Source organism: Phaethon aethereus (assembly GCF_964289735.1).
Source record: "Phaethon aethereus genome assembly, chromosome: 2".
Lineage (NCBI taxonomy): Eukaryota > Metazoa > Chordata > Aves > Phaethontiformes > Phaethontidae > Phaethon > Phaethon aethereus.
Genome location: NC_138582.1, coordinates 151,164,187 through 151,181,633, shown reverse-complemented (window position 1 = coordinate 151,181,633; position 17,447 = coordinate 151,164,187). Strand labels below are relative to the sequence as shown.

Below are 17,447 nucleotides of genomic sequence, written 5' to 3'. Positions count from 1 at the left end.
AGTTCCATTGCAAGTCATTGCATATATGTGGCTTTTTAAATATGGGCACAATTTTAAAGATATATTTTATTTCGCTTTCAGTTGGTTATAAATTAATTTTCTGTGTGAGTTTTAATTGATGGTTCCTAATGCTAAACTTGATTTCTTTATCCAGACCCTGGAAGATTTTGCAAATATTCTTTTGGGATATTAGTGCCCCTTGCCTTCTGCCCTGGCCTTTTATCAGATTTGCCATGTTTTATGCCATCAAACTCTGAGTTGAGGTGGTCAGGCAATGCTCATGCTTTCAACTCAGTTTGAGTGTGATAACTTTTAGCAAAAAGTGGTGGGCCATAGTAATAGGCAATCTGTTAAGCTTATTGGAATTTAACCGAGATGTTTGTTAAGTTTTAGGCTAACATGTGTCTTACACACAGAAATTTTGCTGACGCTGGCATCTGTACTACAGAGAGTGATGGAGGGCATTCCTATGTTCTTTCAAGGAGGCTATGTACTAACTCAGCAGTGAATTACTATATGGGTAGTGGCATGTTACAACCTCCCTGAGGTCTTCTGAGTCCCGAGGTAGTAATAGCTCATTAAAATGGTAGTTAATGAGTATAAAGGGATCATTATGTGACTCTCCTACATGACGGGTACGGCAAAATCCTAACTAGTTCAGTAGAAAATATTCTAAATAAAGAAGGAAGGAATTTGATAAATGCTGCTGGTAGTTCTTTATAAACCTAGCTGTTTAAAGCAATGCATTGGAAAAACCACTCCTAGAAGTACATTTTGAAAAAATTAATACAGGTTTGTATTTTAGGGGTTTCAGAGGTATTAGTATCTTAATTTCAAAGTTACCTTAACATAGTCTGTAATGAGGCATCTTTGGTTAAAAATATGCAGTGGTTTGCCACTTCTGATCAGTTGGGTTTGAAGTTAAAAAAACCCAAAACCAAAAAAACTCCCTAATTACTTAAATCTGTTTTTTTAAAGATCTCAAGATTTGTAGACATTTTGTGTTCTATATGCTGAAAATAAATGGTGGAACAATTCCTCCTTGAGGGAGGAGGAGACTAACGTTCCCTTATATGATTTTGTTAATGGAAAACATAACCACCTCACACATGAGATCAACTTCTAACTAACTATGTGCCCTTCATTTAACTATGTTTATTTTCTGGAGAAAGGTATTAAGGATTTATCCAAACCGAACAATGTGGATTTTGTAGCAGTGAGATGAAAAATTTCTTGATCTCAATAAATTCTTCATGTTTTCTTGAAGGCTCTAGAAGGACAAACAAACAAATGAAAGACTGCAGACTCAGGTGCACCTAGATCTCAAAGCTCAATTTCAGTGGACAGGGCTATTTTTAAGCGTCCTTAAACTAAGAAAAATAACATTGCTTCTACTAAGTGAGTCCTTCAGAAATATTATAGTATGGTACAGAAGCTAGGTAAACAACAGGAAAAGGAGAGTGGAATCAAATATAAAATACATTAAATATATTTATAAAAATACATACATATATTGCAAGCATATAATAAATATATACATGATTTTGAAAGAGGTGCTCGTGCTTTCTGTCATAAATGAATTTATAACTGCTGTGCCTGGATATGGTTTACTACAGTGGCTCTACCATACTGTCATTTAGGTGTTTTTGTTGCAGAAATTAAGTTCGTATTTATAATAAAACAAATACGAAACATTTTACAAGGAATAGTTTAATTTTTAAAAAGTTACAATGCTATTTGTAGAAATTCCTGCTTGCTTTTCGTATTCAATTTAGTCCTTATTTTCATCTGACATTCTCAAGGCACCTTGCTGATTCTTTCTGTTCCATATTATCTTTCAAGGCTAAAGCTGATAATGGATGGAGAAAGTATTCTAAACTCAAATTATGTGGATGACTAGTGATCATCTACTACAGGATGACTCTCTTAGTAGTTCAGAGTGACTGCTGTGTAAGAGGAAAAAGAAGCCTAATGCCTAGCTGTCCAAGTTAGGGAGCCAGGGCCCCATGGGACTTCAAATTCATAGCAAAGAAGTGTTTCCTGCCACCTCTTGATACTTGCCATTCCTTTCAAAGCCCCTTTAGGTTTTGTGAAAATCTCATTGACTCTTTCTCTTCCAGTATGAGCAGCTGTCATCTTCAGTGTGACAAGAATACTGTCTTTCAGCCAGGACCTTTTAAACTACATAAACAGATGCAGTAAATCCAGTTGGAATATTTTCAGAGTAATTTAAATTCATCATCAAAAGGATATTTAAATTCTAAAATATAGGACTGTTAGCGACCTACAGTACCTTGCTGTGACAGAACTGGTTAAATCTAAGTCACACCTGATAAATGTATGCAAGACCTGCTTGTAAAGGAGACTTCAGCAGTCTGCTCCAGTGATAAGCTAGTGATGCTTCTAGGAAGTTTTCCTAGTAACTTGAATCTTCCTGTGCTCTTATCTGACTGTTACTGTTTAGCCCTGGTAGATCAGACAAGGCAATTATTCAATTTTTCTTTATAGCTACCTTTTTCATACTTGAAGATGTTACTTTCTTGTGTCAGCTGCCTTTTCTTTAGGCTTCAGTCACTCTTGTTCTTTTCGGCTTCTCTGAACAAGTCACTATTTTTTCTCCTAGACCTCTTATTATACAGATTTTTTTGCTTGTCTTCCAAACAGGCTTATAGCTTTCTTTGACTGTGGTGTTTGAACTAGACGCAGCAATCTGCTGAGGTCTTGAAATTGCTGCGTGAAATGGCACGGTTGCTCGTTGCCGTACTGCTCGTGTCACGATGGGCTGTGCCGCACAGAAAGGCGACATCATGCCGCTGACTCATGCTCAGCTTGTGATTCACTGATCATTTCTGCCTTACTGCTTTTTTCTATCTTGTGTTTGTGCAGTTGATGAATTCTGTCCAGATGTAGACCATTAGTCTTTCACTTAGGAAATAATGTCTTTTTTTTTTTTTTTTAGAGCAATTCTCCCGTTTGTTTGGCTCTTTTAAAATTCTAATTCTCTTTGACAGCATCGTTGTAGGATTTCCCAGGTTATTGTTAACTACCAGTTTAATAGTGATTCTGTAGTTCAACTTGCTGGTTAAAATACTGAGTTTCAGTGGGCCTGGGACAGACCTCATAAAATCCTGTTTGATACACCTTATTCTTTTTGACACTTAGATCCTTTAACTCTTCAAGGTACAATTTATTTTCTTTCCAATTTGTTTTGCACCTGCAAGGGAAGCTTCATGATAGCCCTGATTTTGTCATTTGTTTAAAAAACATTGTGCTTAAAAACACTACTTGACATTAAGTCAAGATATGAAAATGATCACTGTCTATTCAGTCCGAGCTTATGTAACAGCTTTTATTTAACTGTGTTCTTAAACTACTTTGTCAAGTTGAGCAACAATTACAAATATAAATTAGAGCATTGTATAAGCATTAAGGACTGCTGGGGAAGTATGCTTGTTTATGTGTGTTTTTATATTAACATCTCTACGTGTATGAAAATATATATGATGGATATGTGTAAGTGTATGGGCTTATAAATTGGTATCCTTCATAGCTGATAGGGCTGAGGGAGTTGCTAATAAATAGTTAATGTTTATTCTGAAAGTTGATGCCTGTGGGGATTATTCACCATGTAAATGTTGTGTTGATGTGTAAGGTAGATGTTTGAAAACTTCTGTGTTGGAGATAATTGTTATCTATTGGCTTCTTGTATGGCTTTATAGTATTTTCTTTTCAGCCATACATCTTATATCCTGTCTGTTGTATGCTCTTTCCTCATTTTTTGGGCATCAGAAGGGAGAGTAATAAACACCTTTCAAAAATATGAAGAGTTTTAGAGCTTACAAGTCAGTTAAAGATGTCACAAAAGTGACAGCAACAGTTCAGGTGACACCCTAATTCAGTAATTGTAGCAAATTCCAGAGGTGGGAAGGAAACAAACATGCTAGTGAAGGGATTGTGCCAGTTATCAGAAGCTCACAGGAATACATTGTGCTGTTTTGTATTCATTTTCATTTCATGAATTGCTTTAAAACTCAGCAACATAAAAAAGCATTAAAAAACCTTTTTAGCATTATTTTTAGTTCCTACATATTTCCCTACATATTTCCTCATTTTTTGGGCATCAGAAGGGAGAGTAATAAACACCTTTCAAAAATATGAAGAGTTTTAGAGCTTACAAGTCAGTTAAAGATGTCACAAAAGTGACAGCAACAGTTCAGGTGACACCCTAATTCAGTAATTAGTAGCCCAAGTGTGTTTTGCAGGGTTATTTTTTTAATTTACTTTGGTCTTTGGCTTTAAGATGTAAGTCTGTGGTCATTAGTAATCTCCGTCCAAAAAATTATGCTTAAATTGAGATCTGGGAAGCAGTTATTTGAAAGGACAGGTGAGGTGTGTAGAACGTGTGGGTCGGTAATGTCAGTTCTGGTGGAAGGGTGTAATGAGAACAGGATAAGCAAGAGGAGCAGGAGGTAAAGGCCTGGTATGGATGTAGCCTTTCTGGTTCTCTAATTTGCTTTAATTCTTTCCCTCTGGAAAGAAGTTGGAAGCTGAAAAGTAGCAAGAAAACTATGTAAACAATCAAATAGTATATTCGGCATTATGTTGTAGGAAGGGCTGGAACTTGTCAGATCCAACACCTCAAAATCTTTACCTTCTTATACTGATGCTCTACAGTGGTGAGTGTGGACTGCATTAATCTGTCCTTGGGTATAGGGTCACCTGTCTTGTAAATCCTGGGCTGTGCTGTCTCGGGGTAAAGGCATTGAGCAAGAAATGCATTGCAGGAGACAGCATGTTTTGCTTTCCCTGCCATCCTGGACTGTAAAAGCAGTGGTGGGTCTTTCTAGCAATTTAGTTCCTGTGAATATGTTGCACAATCAGGAATTTTGTAGGTAGTATTTTTATCTGAGAGCTGTAGACTGGAAATGTCTCATGCAATAGGCAGATTTTCAAGACAACTCCCTAGAAACAGACTTAGCCTATAAGGGAATACACATGGTTATATAAAAATACATACGACTACCTATATTATAAAAAAATATATAGCACATTATATGAATATGTAAACAATAAATGTAATATATAAAATGTAATCAAAATAAATATGTAATAGTGTTTCTGGAAAAAACATGTGAAACAAATAAAGAATACCTACTCATTCCTTCCTTTTGAAGTGCCAGAATGAAAAACTAAATGGAAGTAAACTATAACAATAGGCAGGATTTTGAATTAGTCAGTGTTGGCTTGTTTAATATCCTCCGTTGTCGTTTGGTAGGTTTTCTCCATTTTGAATTTGAAGAGTAATTCTAAAAATTAGAACACTGGTGAGTGTTCTCTGCATCTCGGAGACAAAGCTCATGCTAAGTCATAACTTGTGGTTACGTATGACAGTGGTCTCATGGGCAATCTAATATTTCCTAAATAATCAGTTTCTGAAAAATCTAAGTAAAAAAGTTAAAAGGCTAAAATAGTTCCAACAGCAGAAAAAAATTACATATAAATTTTGTTGTTCAAATTGGTCAAGAAAACCTAAGCCTGTGTAATTGTGCACATGTGCTGAGGAGAACACTTTTTTTTGGTTTCTCAAGCATGAGGCAGCAGAATTTTCATTCATTTGGCACGCTAGGCTGAAAACAGAGTTGTCTTTCATTTGACACACTCCCCTGGAAACAAACATGCTAGTGAAGGGATTGTGCCAGTTATCAGAAGCTCACAGGAATACATTGTGCTGTTTTGTATTCATTTTCATTTCATGAATTGCTTTAAAACTCAGCAACATAAAAAAGCATTAAAAAACCTTTTTAGCATTATTTTTAGTTCCTACATATTTCCCTGCTGTGCTGTTATTTGGTTTAAATCAACGGAATGTTGTGAGACACATGGCTCGGTCTGCAGCAGTGCAGATCTCTCCTTCTGCCTGGGTATACTTGGAGCATTCATCTGTAGAGAAGTAGCAGATTTGAGTTTAGCTCATTTTACATCCTTGAAAAAGATGAGTGTCTTAGAAAGAAGTTCAATAAAAATAAAGGGTGAATTGAACAAAAGTTGTGCAGCAAGAAATTTAAGCCAAAACTCATCTGGCATCTGTTAACTATAAAAGTTCATAGATAATGCTTGGTCTTCTGGGAGACACTTGCTTTTCTTTCCTAGAGTTATATTCTGCAGGATTGCCAGCAGGTCCTTCCCACCTCTGGAATTTGCTACAAGATTCTATTTCCCTCATAGATGTTTTTCTAAGTGCAAACTTGGCAAACTCGAGTTTACTTCTTGGAACTAATCTGGTCATGGGAGCTAAAGTTAGGACCAGGTTGTAGTGGATGCATATAGTGAAGCAAATATGGGAATGGTATTTTAATTGTTTGATATGGGTGAAGATTCATTTATTTACTAGTCTTGTGCTGTTGCTGCTGTTAGAGGAGCAACCGTGTTAGATATGGGTGTGTGTGCTGGTTTTGGCTGGGGTAGAGTTAATTTTCTTCATAGTAGCTAGTATGGGGCTGTGTTTTGGATTTGTGCTGGAAACAATGTTGATAACACAGGGGTGTTTTCCTTACCGCTGAGCACTGCCTACACAGAGTCAAGGCTTCTCACCGCACCCCACCAGTGAGTGGGCGGGGGGTGCACAAGAAGCTGGGAGGGGACACAGCCGGGACAGCTGACCCCAACTGACCACAGGGGTATTCCATACCATATGACATCATGCTCAGCATATAAGGCTGGGGAAAGGAGAAGGAAGGGGGGGACGTTTGGAGTTGTTGCATTTGTTTTCCCAAGCAACCGTTATGTGTGATGGAGCCCTGCTTTCCTGGAGATGGCTGAACAGCTGCCTGCCGATGGGATGTAGTGAATGAATTCCTTGTTTTGCTTTGCTTGTGTGCACAGCTTTTGCTTTCCCTATTAAACTGTCTTTATCTCAACGCAGGAGTTTTCTTACTTTTACTCTTCCGATTCTCTCCTCCATCCCACTGTGGGAGAGTGAGTGGCTGTGTGGTGCTTAGTTGCTGGCTGGGGTTAAACCATGACAGTATGTCTGCTTTATGTAGCTGTTGCTCTTCCTCCTGGTGCTATTGAGCAATTTTTGTGTGTAGAAACAGCATGCAGGTGTGATTTTTTATTTTTTTCTTTTTTCCTTTCTTTAAAGTGAAATTACTTTCTGAAAAGGTGTTTGAGGAAACAAGGATGCTTGTGACTGTGCACGGAAGAGATGTATTGTGACATGTAAGGCTATCAGTATTGATGGTGGGAATTTTTTTGTTTGTTTCTAAGAGAGTCTCATTTACTTTGTTAATGTGCTTTATTAAAAAAATAAAAGATATGAAGTCTAGAGCGAATGCAAGCTGTTGAATTATACAGTTTTGGTGGTAAGCTTCCAGAGTCAGAATGGCCTTCAAGCAGGTTGAAGAGGTGTGTGTCAGCCTATGCTGAACCAAAACGGGGGTGAGAATCAGATTGCAGTGATATGGTTTCTGTCCTATGAATTACCTGAAGATCAGTTGCGGAGCAACAGTGGTTGCTGTTTTGTCTCCATATGAGAATGATATGCTTAGGAGGAGTCACAGTGTGTTCCTTGGTGTTGCTCAAGGAATGAGGACTGTGGATATTTAATTGTTGGCCTACAATCATGTTTGTTTGGTCTCTGACACTTAGGGATGTTTGTTTTCTCTGGACTTCGCATGAAGGCAACTGGGTAGATAGTAGCAATGTTCACACAATGTTTAATAGATGGCTGTAACTTCTGTCCAATATCTGCCCCTGCTTGTTTTGTGAATTTTTGTGGGATAGCCTGCGCATCCTGCAGTTTCAAATCACGGGAGAAAAGTATGTGATTGTGAATTTACAAAGCTTACTTCTTGTTTCTTTTTCTGTACCATTCTGCTTCAACTCGTATACCTGGTGATTACCAAAAGGAAAGTAGTGACTTATACCCCTTCTTATGCACAAAAATATTTTGTTGAAGAAACCATATACATTTGAATTGCTCTTGAATAAAAAAACCCCAACCAAACACAAGAGTTATATGTTGATTTATAATTTGGGAAGGCTGACAAAGGCCTGCCTGCACTGGGGCTATTTACAGGTATAAGGTTCACACTTGAAATACAGAGAACTGGTGCTCTATACAGTTGTCACTTTTGGTTGCCATACAGGTCCAGTAACATGCACTGTGGGAAATTCTACACAGTTATTCAGCAGCACTGCAATGAAATAGATATACTGATGTCATTCTCTTTTCAACCATTAACAAGTGATTGGACAAACTGCAAGTGAATAGAAATGTGATTTTTATCAGTATACTTGGGCCTCTGGATCATGTGCCTTCCCATTGCTAATAAAGATAATGCCACCTATTTGAAGACATCGGCAGGCATATTTAAAACCCAAGATGAATTGAGCACATTTACTGCGTTAGAAGCAGTTGCTAAATTGTAAGTAACTAAGTCTTGTTGTATAACTGCATTGCACTCAAGGGAACAATTTAGGTTTTGAATTGTATATGTTGGTAAGTGAAAACTATGTAGACATTGATTATTTTTTCCCCTTGACCTAATCACTGTTTGCCTATGGCAATATCTGATATGTTATGTGTGTGCCAAGAATTGTCTTGGGACCACAACAAGGCTTTTTTTAGCTTCATTAGTAATCATAGTTACATTAGGAATAGAAGGCAATGGAGTAATATACTGTACTACACTAGTTTTTCTATTTATTGTAAAGATGGAAGTGAACTCTGTAGGTGGGAGTCTAAATTTGTATAGACAGAGGAGGAGACCAGATTTGACTCTTTGTGCATTTTCAGCAAGAACTTAATTTAAAAAAAAAAAAGGCAGGCAAATGCCTATTAGATTTTTTTGTGTGTGTGTTGTGAAAAAATTCTTTCTTTGTTTCTCCTTATGTATTTGTAGTCTAATGATGTAACTTCTCTTGGTAATGCTAGAGAATATGAAAATGATGCTGAGTAAAATAAAATTTAGTAATATGTTTTTCATTGTCTGAATTGAACAAGCTGCCAAAAGTAAACGACATAGAATGTTTTCCCTTCTCCCCCACCCTGGCAATCTGATGTGTATCACCCTTTAGACAAAAATGAAGAATTCTAACAGAGTACCTTAAGAAATGTGTTTAACTTTTGACGTACTGTTGATTCCTTCAAATGGTAATTTTGTTTGTGTGCTAAAATACTTGTTTGGAGTGTAAGGGATTATGCAAAGAAGTGTAAAAGAATGAACTTTATCCTCTACCTACAGGTTATGTAACGAAACACACGGACACTCTGCTTGTTGTTACAAAGTGTAACAAAGTAACACTTGTTACAAAGTGTTAGCAATTAAACAATTTCCACGTGAATACTTGCATATTTGTATGCATAAGAGGCCAAATTGTGGCCTACCTAAATGCAGACTTGCAGCTTGGTATTTCTGAGAACTAATTCTAGCACAAAACACCTTTTCCTCCATTGACTTGGCTACTACGTGCATTTATTTTCAGCTATGCAAGTGGCAGCTGAGTAGTTTTTATTTCAGCTTGGAGCATTCATTTTGCATTATCTTTTAATATAAGTGCTTTTATTATGCCTGCCCGCCCCTCAGATAACATGGAGTATTGCCTTTTTTCCTCCTGAACAGCAGTGACTCATATGGAAGTAGACTGAGATACTGCATGTGGAAGTGTGTGCTGTTGCAGTGAGAGTAGTTCTCAACTTGTAAGACCCGTTAACTGGAAACGGGTGTGTAAAGAAATGTTCAACCTTGGAAATATGATGGGACAATATCGCTTTAAAAAGATAGTTATGAAAAAATAGGGATGCTTTTGATGTTTGTATCCACATGAGGGAGACAGTGTAACAGGCTCATTTACCTTAATTGGTGGCAAAACTTGCTGACCTGAAGCACAGTGTCGGAGAAATCACAGATGCACTACCTGTCTGTAATATTCCCTGCTCTTTCTGCTATTACCTGGTATGCCTATACAGATTTTATTTTTCCTTCCTTATATGTAACTGAGATTGAGATTTCTGAATTGTAAATGAAGCCATCCAACCCATCTTTTGAGCTTTTTCTTTAAAACAAAGAAAACCTTAGTGTGGTCATGGCTTTCTCTCTAACCTTTGGACTTCTGCCTGAATATGTAACATAATATCTTAGTCTGTCAAAAACACTGACTCTTAATTCAGTGTTTTGTTGCTCAGTCTTTATGGAATTGTTACTGAAGGTGGCCAACAGAGTTTATATTAGCTTATAAATGAAAGTCTTTTAGAACAGTTGACTTCAGTATGGTAGTTGTTTCTTTATTAGTCTGAAAATAATTGTCCTTTGTAGCTTATTTAGGGTCATACACTTCTAGGAAGTTCTGTAGTGATGAGAGGCTGTTTTTTGAGAAAAGCTCCTAGAGGATCTGGAACCTTTCCTGAAGATGCCTAACATTATGCATAGGTAGCATGAATTAGCAAAAGTTTGGAACAGACGACATTTTGCTGTGTTGTGTTTGACACAATTGTGAAGACTCGGGTAGCAGGCAGACTTATTGTCACTTTAGAAATTTATATGGACCAGTTGTAATTAAGTACTTTACAGCAACATCCCATATTTAATTACTTATTGGTATTATTGTCCCCTTTTCAACCTTTTAGAGGCTAAATTACAATGACCTGATACGTTCATAAAGATCACTTTAATGATTTAGCTAAAACCCTGGCCAGTAAACCATTTCCTGATTTTTATTTGCTCTAGTAGTGTGGAAATACAATATTTTGTTTTGAAGACAAGCCCATATTGTTTATGAAGTGGCTGACTGGTTTGGTAGATGAGGCGAAACCAAAACAATCTCCAAGTTATTTCTGGTAACAACTATGATTATTCTGTTTGTGTAAATTTATAAATTTTTGTTTCAACTTCTTAAGGTGAAGCAACATAAATATTTAAGCAACTTCATTTTTTTCAGAGTTGGCTTGGGATCCCTTGCTTTGCTTAAGCGTGAAACAGAAAAACTACCTTTTGTCCTGATCTTTTACACAAATAATCATGCTGCTCCCAAATGAAATGAAAATTTAAATTGTTCAGTTATAACTGAAAACACTACAACTTTTTTGCCTGTTTTCTGTTTGAAGTAATTGGAAGAATACTGTGGGACAACTCATTAATATGCTTTCATCAGGTTTTTAACTGTTCATGGGTGTTTTACAAAAATAATATCAAGCACATCTAAATGTGTGGTAGAGGAGTAATGAGCTGTGGTTTATCCCAAATACACAGTCTGGAGGTACTCATTTCTTGAGGTTATCATGGTCTCAATCCCTATTTTTTAAAAGATACATTTATTTTGCATTTTTGCATTTATTTCATATAATTCTGCGAAGTTGATATCTCAAGAATTTAATGTTTCTTTGTGCTTAGAATAGATATTTAGTCACTGTCTCTTCCTTCCCCTTAACCAAGAGTTAAAAATAAACATATAAAACAGTGGCAATATGAAACTACCCACTGGCAGTAATCAAGCTGGAAGCAAGCTTCTACTTAGCCAGGGGAATTCTGCTTTGGTGTGCACACGCCTTAGAAGTAGCTGTTGGAAAACTTAAAAATGAAAAAATGCATATGTGATTTCAGGAGAAATACTCCCTGTGAGTAATAAAAGTACCTTCCTTTGACAGACAAGAGACTGTGAAAATTTTAGTCTTGCATTAGGGGATAATACCAACTTCCTTAAAATGTAATTTCAAAGCTGAATTTTCTCCAATTCCACATTTTCCCCTGCTTTATGCTTTTCCCCTTCCCCTCCTCCAGTCTTTCTCTAACATCCACTCCTGGCCCAAACTTGTATACAGCATTATTATAGCCTCATGTTATAAAACTGAAAATTTAAAAATGAAAATAATGATTTGTAATAAAAAGCCTGACAGACTAATTACAGTATTGCATTAATTATTACCTTATTTCAGCTCTGTTCCTCTCACAGCTAATTCAGATCTGGGTTTTGGTGGTTTTTAATCCCTGTTGACACTGTAATTTTGAGAGAGAGAATATACTGGGGAGCAATATATATAAAATCAAGAAATAAAAATTGTTAGATAAACAGTTGATTTCTCCGATGTTGCCTTTGACTTGTTAGTAGTAGAATGCAAGTAGTTCTGTTGAAATGTGATACTTTGTGGATCTTCTGGTGAGTGTAACACACCTATAGACTATACAATACAGCTCTGAAAATTTTCCATTTCTGGATAACTTGATAGCATGTACTGAATAGCTGTCATTAGTTCAGAGATTTGTGCATCGTACAGCTAAGTTGGCATATCATTGATGCATTTTATATTGAGTTTTATTTTTTCTCCCAAAATGTGTGTAATTCTTATAATGATTCGGATATAGATTTATGTCAGTGCTACAGTATAGCTTCAAGACAGTAATTTGAAGCTACTTTAGAAAAATACAATTCTTTAGACATGGTGAAGCCGAAGTTGAATGGAAGTCTTATTAGTGGTGAATTACATGTAAATATTAATAAGAGAAGAGTTCATAGCAAGTCCTGAGTTTGGGAAATTGAGCATGATAATTTTCTGAAATGACGTCTGTCTTGAAGATATGCAGATGCAATAATTTTCAATTTTTATTTGAACTTTTAAATGGCGCAGAAGGTGCCTGGGTTAGTTTTTAAGCAAGAAAGTGCTTGGAAGTTTTGGCAAATACCATTTGTAATGGATGTTTGGTAATGAAGGACGTTAAGATGAAAGATGAATTGGACTGAATGGTTCAGTCATTTAGGATAGGCTAGTTGGTTTGGTTGTTAGACATCTCAAATTATGTTGCTTTAGGTCCTGCACTTGGTTGACTGTTTTCGCATCTTAACAAAGTTCTGGGAATTAGTTTCTGACAGTTTGCTTTATTTTCCTTTTTCAGGATGCTTCATCTGCAGACATTCGCAAAGCATATCGAAAGCTTTCACTAATTTTACACCCAGACAAGAATAAAGATGAAAACGCAGAAACACAGTTTAGGCAAGTAAGTGCAATGCATGGCCATAAAAGTTTTAGGGAAAACAGAATCAGAATTTTTAATGGTGATGTTGTTTTAGTAAGAACAGTTGTACACCTTTGAAATTACCAAGTTGAATGTTGAATTACATTTTTCTTGATTTAGCTAGATTGAAAATAAATACACTTTTTTGGAATGAATTTGTTGTACCTACTAAATCTGAGTTATTCCTGTATATTAAAAATAGTTTTAGCATAATACTTACACTCTTAGGAGGAAAATAGTTTTGCACTTTATGTAAGACAGTTTATAAATAATCTTTTCAAAAGTATTAGGGAAATTTTCGCATCAGTTCTCAATGCAAGTCATATGTAAGCATAATTTAATGAAAATAATTCACATTAGTTTTTGAATTTTCACCTTTTGAATCTTTACAGCGTGAAACTGTGAGACTGTTATAATTAGCTCTGTCTTTAAAAATGAACTCCTGATGACTAAATACAGGCTACTTAATTTTGGTAAGATCTTTAGGATGAAACAAATGATACCTTTTATTTTTAAGGTGTAACTGAGACAAGACTCAGTTTGACAGATGTGAGGAGGGGAAAAAAAGTCTTTTGTAGGAGTTGCTTGTTTGTGTATCTGATGACACTTTGTACCTGAATAAGTTACTGTTTCTTTTGCACACTTAAGTTTTTTTCTTAGTGTTGTAGGGAAAAGTGAAAACTATCAAAGGGCATTAGTAGGCAAATGTAAAATATGATACTATTATTCAAACTTTATAAACTCAATCCTAAAGTAAAGTCTTTTCTGTGTGTTTTTTTCTGTTTTTGTTTTAGTTGGTGGCCATTTATGAAGTTCTAAAGGATGAAGAAAGGAGACAGAGGTGAGTTAAGTTGCTCAGGTTCTTAAATAAAGCATGCATGCCAGTGATATATTGAAGTCCTGTTTGACTTAATTGTAAGTCTTCAGATGATTTTCTTGCATAATTTAAGTTTGTAATTCCTATATAGCTGTTTAATTAAAGACTATATGTGGCTTAGAGGGGAAGCTGGTGTGTATTTTTGTGTAGTATACTGTTTTTTCTCCTTTAAAGCTAGTATTTGAAAGAACTTTAAAAGCTAGCTGTTATTTGGAGCAGTTTTTTTAACATTTAACAATTATATAACTTTTTGGTGATTTGTGTCAATTATCATTGCTTGTTTTATTAAAGCTATGGTTGAAAATACAGGCCACTGATTCAACTGTCAGTCATATCTCACTATATCGATTAAAGGTTTCTTGCATGATATTTAGGGATTGTTTCCAGTGTATGTCATCTTCAACATTGTTTTCTGTTGCTTAGTTCATTTTTTTTTTTTTCAGATACATTAACTGTAATGCTGTAAATTTTGATGGACATAGCATAAATTTTTTCTAATAATTTTTAGTTGTCCTTGCTACTTCAGGAGCAGGCCCAGCAGCATCTGAAGGGGATAGGATTAAGAACTGAAAAGCTGGGGCTGATCTGCTTTCTGGAAGACTGTTTTGAACTCTCCCCTTCACCCCCTCCAAGAAGATGTCCATTTTAAGTAATGACTATCAGGAAAACTCGGCCACTGAAAGAGTTTTGCTTTTAGTTGGAGTTTTAGTAAATGATCTTTTGGCTTACAAGCCTTTAAACAGGGCTTCTTGAGGCATTTCTTGAAGGGTTTTGGCTTTGTAGATGTCTTGGCAGGAGTCCAGGTTTTATAGTACAGATTATCTACTTTTTGATAATCCTTGTCTTGAAGTATCATGAAAATGTACTTCTGGAAATTTGTATTTTTATTTGACTTCTCGCAAGAGAATTTCATTGTGAAGTTCTACTCAAGGAAAGTTTAAAAAAAATTGTTAGTTAAGTGGTTTCAGACCGCTTGAAAAGTTGAGTTATCCCCAAAACTTTCCCACCTTTTTGTTTATAACATTGTTTATACACACTTTGTGATACTGCCTTTCAGGAACTTCGTTCCAGCATGGAACTTCTAGGAATTTCCTTGCAGCTGTAATAGCAGCTTTTTGCATGGAACTGTGATGCAGTAGCTTGTAAAAGTTACGTTTTTAAGCCTTGTATACATTGTGAATGTGACTTACCCAACTTTTTTGTGAGAATATTTTTAATTAGTGCAACACAGTAATTACAAATGAGAAATTAAAGCAGCAGTACATTGTTCTAGCTTAGGTTGATTTCATTGTCAATGACTTTTTTTGTACATAGACAATATCGTATTTTTCTTGTACAGTGGGGATGTGTGGTTGATATTGCTTCTGTAGTTCATTAGATATAAATGTGGTGGATTAAATAGTCTTTACCTTCAGAGAATTTTCTGGAAATAAAATGCAGTGCTTAGAAATAACATAGAGAGTAGCAGAGCTATATGGTGTCATTTCTTTGAGAAAACCTTTTGTTGATCAGATTTATTACACAGTCTAATGATAAACTCTCAGTCGAGCTGGTAAATGGGGAGTAGCGTGTCCTGTATCCTGTAAGGCATTGTTTGTCGCATGTCTTTAAAACAAGTCTTAAGTAAGTGTGCTAGGAGCTGCTCCCCCTGTAATACTGTTTCTGATGTAAGGTAACTGTACAGTAAGAAACCCGTGAGTTGCAAAGGAAAGGGGAGAGTGGTTGCTTTTTTGGGATCTTCCTACATTAGATGTTGATACTTGGCTGTACATTGTGTGTGGTCATGGACCTAGTGGAAGAGGCTCAAAGTTTACTGTTGTGCCCATGCACTGGGGAGAAACTGTGCTGCATCCTTTGTCTTTCTGAGGGCTTCTCAACTCAGTTTTATCGTGATTCCAGAGACGCTTACTAGGGTCTGTTGTAACAAGGATTTCTGCCAAATTTCAGCCCCCCCCAGCAGTGTTGTAGTTTTTATTTCTAAAGTAACTCAAAGACCTGATGGGATGAGATGGAAATTAGTTCTATTTCTAACAAATTAGTTGGTGAGGAATTCTGGCAGTTTAGCTGGGAATCCCTTCACAACTGGATGCCTAAATGGTTTGGGGCACAGGATTACACCACCTCGAGAAGAGGGAGCTGCAGGCTTCTGCTTCTGTAAGGTGAAGTCAGCCGTACCTGCCTCTTACTGTTCATATCAAAAGTGATGTGATCCAGCGTTGGTCCTCGTGTGCTTACAGAGAGTGGAACCAGTAAAGGCAGGAATAAGGTCCTGCACTGTATGAGTGAGTAACTCATTTTGAAACGATAAAAATGGGTCTGACTACACCCTTCCTCCATGTCTTGGTAAAGGTCAGGGGTGTTGAATTGTTTGTGCACGTGTATAGAAACAGTGTTCTAAAAAGGCAAATCTGTTAGCCACTTATATGCAACTATTTTTCTAAAATGTTTGTATTTTCATATTTATCACTGAATTTTTACTTCATCAGATGGCAGAAGCCTTTCTTAAAATATCGTTCCTCTACTGACAATTATAACACAGGGCTTTATAATTACAATGTGGCTTGCTTTTTTGAGAAAGTTATATAGTTCCTTGTGAAATATACTACTAGTATTAGTAGTACTACAGAATATAGTAATGTTAGCACTTTTCTTTTAAACACTTTGACTGATACATAATCAAAACATTCTAATATTCTAACATTAAACATACATGCAGCCTTGATTAATGTAGCAGTGTTTAAGACTAAATTAAACATACGTGCGGCAGAACATAATATTTTATGTTCTGTATACACATTACAGACTTTAAAATTCTACAGAAAAGTTTATCTTTAGGGTATGTACAGATAGATGCATTTCCTGAAATACACTTTACTTTAGGACATTTACTGGGAAATCAACTTGACAATGATAAATTTTATTAGTCTTTGATTATTTTTAATTTTTGAAAAAGTAGAGTTTTACACACTTCAATTAATTGTAATTAGGCAAAAATCTTAGATTTTAATTTCATTGTTTGGTACCATTTTAAGGAGCTTTTTTTACCTACAAGGCTTATCCTCTGTAACAATGTGAGCTTGATTACAGGAAGCGTTTGTAAAGGAATCAAGATGTACTTGTTTGGACTAAGAAAGGTGTTTATCTTATGTCTCATTATAATTAAATGTCTGTATTTGTGGGTATAAATTATTCTGGCTGATGTTGCACGGGATATCTTTGACAGCTTGAGGAAAAAAGGCCCCCAAAAGAAAAACTGCCAGTGCAGTCTTCCCGTAGTTCAGAATAGATCTCATTAATTCAAGGTTATAGTATATAAACTTTATCAGATATCTGAAATTATTTGAAATACAGAGCAGTGGATCTCTTAAAGGGAAAAGTAAATTATAATTATATTAAAATAGATGATACTGTAATTAGATACTTCAGTTAATAGATTCTTTTTTTTCTTGCTATGTAATTGATTCTACAAAGAGCTCTTAAAGCTATTTCATGAAACTTTACAGAAGAATGAAATTTGAATAATCTTGCTATTGGTTACTTGTTAGTACAAGACTAGCAAGTCT

General features: G+C 35.9%; 1 protein-coding gene across 1 annotated transcript in view; it reads left to right on the top strand.

The window, feature by feature from the left end:
* The window catches only part of DNAJC1 (DnaJ heat shock protein family (Hsp40) member C1), a gene marked incomplete at its 5' end in the record, with an annotated part of 114,222 nt that overhangs the window by 28,360 nt on the left and 68,415 nt on the right, over positions 1 to 17,447 (top strand). The window contains 2 exons of the mRNA XM_082014617.1: positions 12,888 to 12,989; positions 13,802 to 13,848. Of these exons, the coding sequence (XP_081870743.1) occupies positions 12,888 to 12,989; positions 13,802 to 13,848 (149 nt within the window). The remainder of the gene's footprint in view (positions 1 to 12,887; positions 12,990 to 13,801; positions 13,849 to 17,447) is intronic.